Below are 8,438 nucleotides of genomic sequence, written 5' to 3' on the forward strand. Positions count from 1 at the left end.
CTTCGAAACTTAATGAAAGATCGATAAAAAGATTAACTAAAGAGTGGGTATTTCGATTCATACCTTATTGCTGTCATCTCAGGAGTCTGGGAGGCTGGTGCATCTCCTTCATTCAATTCCTCTTCATCTTCACTTACCACTTCATTAGTTGAAGTTGGTTTCTTTGCCTCAATAGGAGGTTGATTCGACGAAGAATGGCCTAATTTTTCCTTTGATTTCATGCTTTTATACAGTGAGTTTAATCGACGACGTAATTTTTTTGAATCGACGATTAGTCGTTGATGAACGGAGAAGAATAGAAGAAGAAGAAGAGAAGAAGAGGGGCAAAGAAGAAGAAAGTGAATGAAAATGAAAGGGGGCAGTATTTTTTCTCTTTTAATTCATTCAATTTTCAGTTTTTTTTCAAATTTAATGAAAATCATTTTTTTTAATTGATTAGGTTAATCAATTAATAAAAGGGTAGAAATGTCTTAAATGAAAATATGAGGGTGTTTTTGAACTTTCACATAAATCTGATCTCCTTTGTGTAGCCTTGATTTCAGAGAATCTGGCGCTGCTGGATATGGACAACATCCGTAGGTTTCAAGTATAACTTTGATTTTAAAAAATCTGGCGCTGCTGGATATGATGAATAATAAGGTAAAGTCAAGGCAACATGACAAAATCTGTAGGTTTTTAGGAAGAGCGAAAAGTGAACAACAGTAACAATTATAATAAGCTACAGATTATTTGAAGAAAAAAGAAGAAAGCAATAGTTCTTGAAACATTCTTCTTTTATCCCCAGATTCTAAATTATACATTTATTGGTTTCTAATGTTTTATTTTTTTGTGAATACAATAAACCCAGACACGAACTAAGGAGTGTGTTGCCCTCTGGAGAAGCGGGCCTTTGAGGAATATAAACTCATTATGATATGGGCAGGGATTTTTCTTCATAAAAAACAAAATTCTGGTTTCCACATTTGTTTCCCGCACAATAACTTCCACTTATAGGCGTGATTTTGCAGCTTCAGATGTTGAAGCAGGTGCACTCTGCAGGAAAATAATGTACTTGTGAAACAATATCCCTAAATAAAAAAGAAAAAAGAAAAGAGTTCTATGTGAACAAATTTGATTACTGAAAACATACCAATGGAATTCCTTTCATTGCTCTGTCTTCTAAGAACTTTGATGGTCTGAAGAAGTTGCCGTACATTTCTGACCACTTCTTGAGACTTGAGTATATATGTTTAGCTCCAACAGTATCAGCCCAAAATACAAGACCACCACTATAATACAGAGGAGAAGTTCAACATAATGAGAACAGCCTCACATTTTCAAACAACGAGATGCTGGAATAGAAATGTTTTCTAAGCAAATGTCCATGAATACCAATCAAACTAAGAGAGTATCAAGGATAGTTACCGGTAGGAAGGGAAACTCATTCCATGGATAGATGCAACATCAAGATCTGATGCTCGGACAACAACTCCTTCATCCAAAACACGACATGCTTCATTCACCACTGGGAACATTATCATCTCCACTATTTCTTGATCACTCAAAGATAAGGGCTGCATTACATCCATTAGAAAGTCAGTGATAGTTGCACATTTTGGGAGATGGATTAATCTAACTCAACTTATAGTATATGTATCAAATGAAAATGTCAGTTTCACAATATTGAGAACAGGGAGAGGAGTGAAAACCTTTCCACCAGGCATAAGTTTAGTAAGTTTAATAGACTCCTTGATGATTGGAAGAACAGTAAGATCGGGTTTTGGTCTGCTTCCCTTTTCATATTTATAATATCCTTTTCCATTATTTTTACCTGAAATTTAGAAGATTGCACGAAACAAAAGAAGGATTAGCATTACAGGAAAATTAACAAGAGTGTGTTTATATCTCAGGGGAGTTAAAATGTGCGAGTGTGAGATTTCAGGTTTTTATCCAGACCATTTCGCCCATCTTTGAGCAGCAGCTCAACCAGTGGAGACTTGAAAGTCCGATCTGGGAAAGCAGTGGAAAACTCTTTGCCTACTGCCATTGCTACTCCATATCCGGCTAAGTCCTGAAGCCTTCATTAAGAAAAAATGAGCCCATCAGATGCATACAGCGCATTATATTTCTTGTCTTTAAAGAGAGAGACTTATAAAGAAGAGAGATAAAGCAAGCATCAATAACAGGGGACATCAATCAATTCAAAATTCACATGAGAAAAAAGAGCAAGAAGATTACTGAAAGGGGCCCATCGGCATGCCAAAACTGCTGATCAATCTGTCAATCTTGAACACATCCACACCCAAGTTTGCCAAAATGTGTGCCCCCTGTGTGTAAGGAAAGAAGGTACGGTTGACTGCAAAGCCTGTGCAGTTTCCTACTACCACACAAACTTTCTTTATGGCCTTGCCAACTGTCATGAGATCAAGAATTACTTGGGCAGAGGTCTTATCAGTTCGAACAATCTCCAGGAGAGGCATCACATGTGCAGGACTATAGAAGAAGGGTCACATTAGAACTAAACCAGTAAACCACATGCACACACACCAAAAATAAATAAAAAACTGAAGGAGAAAATGTTAAGGGTAGTTCCAGAGATCAAGTCCGATATCAATTTTGATTTTTTTGTCCTTGTCAAGAGAACAATGGAAAAGTTAATGATTCTTATATAGATACTGCTGGGTATTCGACATGTTTCATGTCTCTATCATCCGTGTGGCCATGCTGAAATAACATTAAAAAGAACAAAAGAAAATGTATAATCACCTGAAAAAATGTGCTCCTATAATACGATCTTGAGAGCTCGTCTTTTCTCCAATAACATTGAGATCAATAGTAGATGTATTCGATGCCAAAATGCAGTTTGGAGAGCAGAACTTCTCAAGTTCATTAAATATTGACTGCTTCAGTGGAATACTCTCGATAACAGCCTGCAAATAAAGAATGCCCCTTGAGCAGAATATCAAGCCATTTGCACTCAAGGTGTCCCCAACATGAGGACCTCAAGATAAAGAAACATGAGCTTCTGAGCCCAATACGAGATTTGACAAGTAGCCGAGAACTCAGGTGCTCGAGTCCAAAAGTTTATTCGACTCATCGACGACAACATATGAAATCTAAACAAGGTAACTGATACGAACAGGATTTTGCTAAAATCAGCCTATTACATCTCACTAACGCCAGATAGAATTATGATTGGCTAACCAACAAGAAAAGAACAAAATGTAGTAGAAGATCTGAAAATGTACCTCTATCACCATATCCACATGCTTAAATTCTGAATAGTCCAACACGCCTGTAAGAATTGAGAGGGCTTTCTCCGCCTTATCTTCTGTCATTTTCCCCCTGGCAACCAAACCTCGAAGATTTCCTGTCCCACATAGTTGGACCATGAGCTCCAAAATAAACAGGTAAAACTTAACACTAGAATTATCAAGCATACAAAACAACGAATGATCACCCTCTTTGACAAGGCTTATGATAGCAGTAAAACTTTGCAAGAACAGAAACAACCTAAAAATTTCACAGGAAATGCTTCTCTTTCAGTTGCACAGGCAATTTTCCTGAACTTTTGGGCTGTGGTACTGCCAATTTCACTTTTGATTTCAGTATTGACTATTGAGTGACGATACCATATCCATTTCAACCAGCTTATGCAAGGCATATTATTTTAGCATCAGCATGAAACTTTCATCGCAACTATGAGATTGTAATTTATAACTAAATCCCAACTTAAGGATAATTCAAAAACAGAGCATACATTATCCGATAAAGAAGGCGAACAAGTTTTTTCTGTATTACACGATTTCTGTGGCAGATTTATGATCCAGGTATAATATTCAAAAATTTCCTAATGATTGCAACCTTCGGCAGCATCTTGAATTCAATCGAAAAGGTACCACCCTATATTTACTTCTTAACTAGACTTCGTCAGACAAAAACTAAGAAAAGGAAGTTGGGTGGTCTCTTAAACCTGCCTCACATATGTGGACCAAGTAGACAAATTGCAATAAGGAATGTGGATTAGAAACCAACCTTCTACTGTTTTAATTCCCTTCTGCAGGTACTCCGGGTTGATTTCTTTAAGGACAACAGATACATTGCTTAGGATAAGAGCTGTGGCGATTCCGGAACCCATCAAACCTCCACCAATGACAGCGACTTTCTTTATAGGCCTAGGTCTGAGTCCAATATCAGTAACATTAGGTACCTGCGGAAAAGTATAGTTAAGGGTTTTGTGAAGAAAGAGAAAAGAAGGATAAGGCTAAATAGTTTGTACATATAATTTTCGGGAAGAGCGTAAACCTACTGCCGACTTGAAAATTTTGTTAACCTGAGGTGTTACTTGAAAACCATTTACTTATATGGCCACACAACATGACATGGTTTACTGTCAACTTGAAGGTTCTATTTTAAACAGTATTATTAAGAAAAAAAAAAGACGGAACAAAATCATGTAATACTTAATAGAAGGAAGCCAAACATCACGTTCATTAAAAAGTATACCTTTGAAATTGCACGCTGGGCAAAAAAGAAATGGACAAGACCTCTTGAAGTATCTGATAAAACCAGTTCATTGAATAGTTTATTTTCCTGCGAATAGCATTTTCCAGTATTATTAGTGATAGATGGAGAATCATTCAAAATATAGACTAGATCCCCGCATGCAACTCCATTAGAACAATAGGGTGGAGTTTCAAGCATAATGCAAACGGTGGTATTGGCACAGTCCTTCCAGAACACGAAGACCCAAATATTTAAACTGAAGCCTCTTACTTTGATTTGATGGAGGACAAATCTATTCAATGCTCCTACTGTACTTAACTTGCTCATATATCTTTAAAAGAACCTCTGCCATTCTCATGCTCATATTTCCAAATTCTTAATTCTAGTCAGCAAAATAAATATCCTTTCTGAAGGTCTCACTCAGATACCCCTAAAGTATACTTTTTGAATAGTTCGGTATATTTTTTCGCTGAGCATTTAAGAAATATCAATGTGAACACCATCTGTATGGAAACCGCAGTATTTATCTACTGCAATTGTGCAAAGCAAGAAAAACAAATACCTTAAGGACACCAGAATATCCTCCAAAAACAATTCCCTCCTCAACAGCATCAAGGCACGCTTGGTGCTGAGGCATATTTGGAGCAGTCCTCTTAGCCTGTTCTCTTGCAGCTTGAATTACTTTACGTGATTCAGACAAAGAACCAATCTTATCAGTCCTTTGAAGAGAAGATATCCAAGGTTTACGTCTCTCAGCAATGTCTAAAGCCCAGCGCCTTGCTACTGTCAGCAACTCCTCTTTAGATACAATGGCGTCAATAAGACCAAGCTTGTTCCCTTCTTCGGACATGATAAACTTTGATGTCTACAATTTCAATACCACTTAATCAGCATCGAGATACTCAAAAATGAAGCAAATGGACTATAGAACAAGGACGATCAGTATATGTCAAGCAAATTCATCAGAACATAGACTTACCAACATCATTTCAATAGCCTTTGGTGTCCCTACCAGCCTTGGAAGTCGTTGAGTTCCTAACAAATATCAATTAGTTTCTTTGGTGAGTACAGAGAGATGAGACGAAATGGCCTGACTTAATTCAAAACAGCTGGCTTTATATTCAAAATCTGAAATAGATCAATTACCTCCAAATCCAGGGATAACACCAAGTGTAAGCTCTGGCAAACCAAGCTGAACTTTGGGTGTTGCAATACGCGCATGGCATCCCTATTACAATCAAACAGGACAGAGTTAACAAGTGAATCTAGCACTATATTTGTTGGAAGTTAGAACTTAAGAGGGAGAATTCATACAGCCATACTAAGTAGAAATTACTCACCATTGTCAATTCTAAACCACCTCCAAGTGCAAGTCCTTCAATAGCAGCCACTGATGGCTTTTTGGCATCTGGTCCAACAAAAAACACAATTTAATCGCACGAAGATTTTTTATGAAGATCAATAGAGGGTTCTGTTTTTGGTCAAATAAATAATTATGAATTAGATTTAACCTTCGATTGTGTTGCACACAAGTTCAACAGATACGTCAGGGAGCTTAGTAAGATCCCCTGCCAGGCAAAACAAAAAACTGATAAGAAACTGACAATTGGGTTTCAGGGTAGAAATTTGATTGTAGTGTGATACCAAGTAGAGCAAGTTAACCATGCACATATACCAGTTTGATGAACAAGCCCAAAAACACTGATGTCGAAACCACCAGAAAATCTCCCGCCCTCACCTTTTAAGGAATAAGCAGGCAGTACATTAGAGATGAAAAATATCATGAAACCGAGAATAGCAATATCCACTAAAAACACATAAAGAACACCCGAGTGTAAAAGGAATAGAATGTCATTCAAGTAGAATGAAGATTAATGGCACAACAACATAGTAAACCTCTCACAGATCAACAAAATATATGAGATTCTTCAGATGCTATCGAGATCAATCAGTGCTTCTATCATTACACTTTCCTGAGCTGACATCTTAGAGAAAAACAATGTAATATCTTCGAGGGACAACTCTCCCTCATTCCCCATGATCCAAACCAAATGATATGGATGAATACCAACACCAAAGGTAATCAACAATCAAATTAGTTTAAAACAACATCAAATAGCCAAGTATGTATAGAAACTAAAGAGAAAAAAAATTCAAAGAGCAAGTAAAACAATTCATTGTTCACATTTGTTTCAACTCACTCAAATAAAAGACTCTTATAATCCTCTATACAAATTTCCCCTAAAAATCTCCAAACCTAACCTAACCTAAAAAATCTATCATACTAGGCCTCATCATTCTACCAACTGTACCAAAAATCTCATACAAAATCACCTTAAAACAAATAATTAAAATATTTCTAAATTACAAAAATTACATAAAACTCACAAAATTGACACACCACTCAGTACTCACCAGTAAGAACTACAGCTTTAACATCATTTCTTCTCATAGCTTCTGCATATTTCTCCTTCAATCCTGCTAAAACTGCAAATTCAAAACACAAACAACGACAAAAACAAAAACTCATCAGTCTCTTAATCAAATCAAGAAATCAAAACTCCCTTCCCAAATTTAACAATCAATTACCAAATCAATCAATTCTAATAGACCTAAAATTCCACTAGATCTCCAAACAAAAACGAAAAAAAAAAAAAAACTCCAAAATTCAATTTGACAAAAAAAAAATTTACTTGGAGGAGCTAATGCATTAACCGGTGGATTGAAAATCTTGATGACAGCAACTCCATCATTTCCTACTTCCATACTAACTCTCAGATTGTTCTTCGCCATCGCAACTCTCAGAAAGTTTGAGTTATTTTCACTCTCGTTGGATCAAGAGAGGAAGAAGAAGGTAGATAGAAAAAACGAGGTATTATTATTGTGATGTGAAAATGAGAATATTAAATAAAATAAAAATGTGGGGAATGACGAATTACAGGTTACGACTCCAACGTCGTGTTCATTAAGTGGCGAAAGACGCAATTATGAGGATGTCTATCCGATTTGTTAGTTCGAGGTAAGAAGATATTTCCGCGTGTTTCATTTGTTTTTTCCTGGAATGCTGATGATGTTGGCCGGTGTGTTATCTGACTCAAATTGACTGCCTGGGCTGACTCAAATCATGATAGGCGTAAACTGTATTTTTATGGTATATAATAACGATACTGTAGTACTTGGTTTCAAGAAAAACGATATTTTTGACATTTTCATTTTTGAAAAGTAATAACCAAACTGATAAAGTAAAAGTATCACGTTTCTTAAAATGGATGGATTAGTTGTTCACTGAATCGGAATATTTTGGCAAAAATGGACGCTTATCGAGTCAGGTTCGTTCTTCAACCTGGCCGTCAGTGAAAAGGTAGTGACTGAAATTGTCAATGGGTTTGGTATATAAGAGTAAGTTATGGAGGATAGGAAGTGTTGTCGTAGTATAACGTCTGACTGGGGTTTAGACTCGAACTTTTCTGACCGATAAGTTCAAGAAACAGATCATCGAAATGCATCTTCTGGGAATATGGGATGGTATGAACATTGACTGTAATTCATGATTCCGAGTCTTGTATAAAGGTCTAAACAAATGACTCCATATCACTGATGAGAAATCGCGGAGCCACCAACCCGTGATGACTTGCGTCCGTCAATGTTCTAACAAAACAAGATAGGTACGGTCGGCTGGCGAAGACTCGGAATAGTAGAGTTTTAAATTGGGGGAACTTATTTGTAGCCCTTTAACTTTTTTTCTTATACGAATAGCCCACAATTAAGATTCATAATATGTGGAACCCAGGCTAACTTCTATGGACTAAATTGGAGTGCGAGATTTGTCAAAAAGTGTTGCAAATCAAAAAATAAGTGTTGGAAAAAAGTTAACAGTGATAGTTGATAGTTCTCTCACCTAGCAAGTGCTCGCAGTCCAATTATCAGCGAGATTGAAACGCTGAACCGTTCGG

General features: G+C 36.7%; 1 protein-coding gene across 1 annotated transcript; it reads right to left on the bottom strand.

Moving 5' to 3' along the window:
* Positions 1-656: 656 nt before the first annotated feature.
* On the bottom strand, positions 657-7,438 carry LOC113337926 (peroxisomal fatty acid beta-oxidation multifunctional protein AIM1-like). Its single transcript, XM_026583463.1, has 18 exons — positions 7,179-7,438; positions 6,901-6,972; positions 6,161-6,223; positions 5,997-6,053; positions 5,826-5,893; positions 5,632-5,713; positions 5,465-5,520; positions 5,048-5,350; positions 4,486-4,572; positions 4,015-4,189; positions 3,228-3,349; positions 2,746-2,909; positions 2,218-2,472; positions 1,936-2,057; positions 1,689-1,810; positions 1,405-1,553; positions 1,130-1,268; positions 657-1,032 (listed from the first exon to the last, which is right to left on the bottom strand). The coding sequence occupies exons 1-18, from the start codon at positions 7,276-7,278 to the stop codon at positions 988-990; spliced, it is 2,181 nt and encodes a 726-aa protein (XP_026439248.1). The 5' UTR covers positions 7,279-7,438; the 3' UTR covers positions 657-987.
* Between the last annotated feature and the right edge of the window lie 1,000 nt (positions 7,439-8,438).

This window comes from Papaver somniferum, unplaced genomic scaffold (assembly GCF_003573695.1).
Source record: "Papaver somniferum cultivar HN1 unplaced genomic scaffold, ASM357369v1 unplaced-scaffold_18, whole genome shotgun sequence".
In the NCBI taxonomy this organism is placed as follows: domain Eukaryota; kingdom Viridiplantae; phylum Streptophyta; class Magnoliopsida; order Ranunculales; family Papaveraceae; genus Papaver; species Papaver somniferum.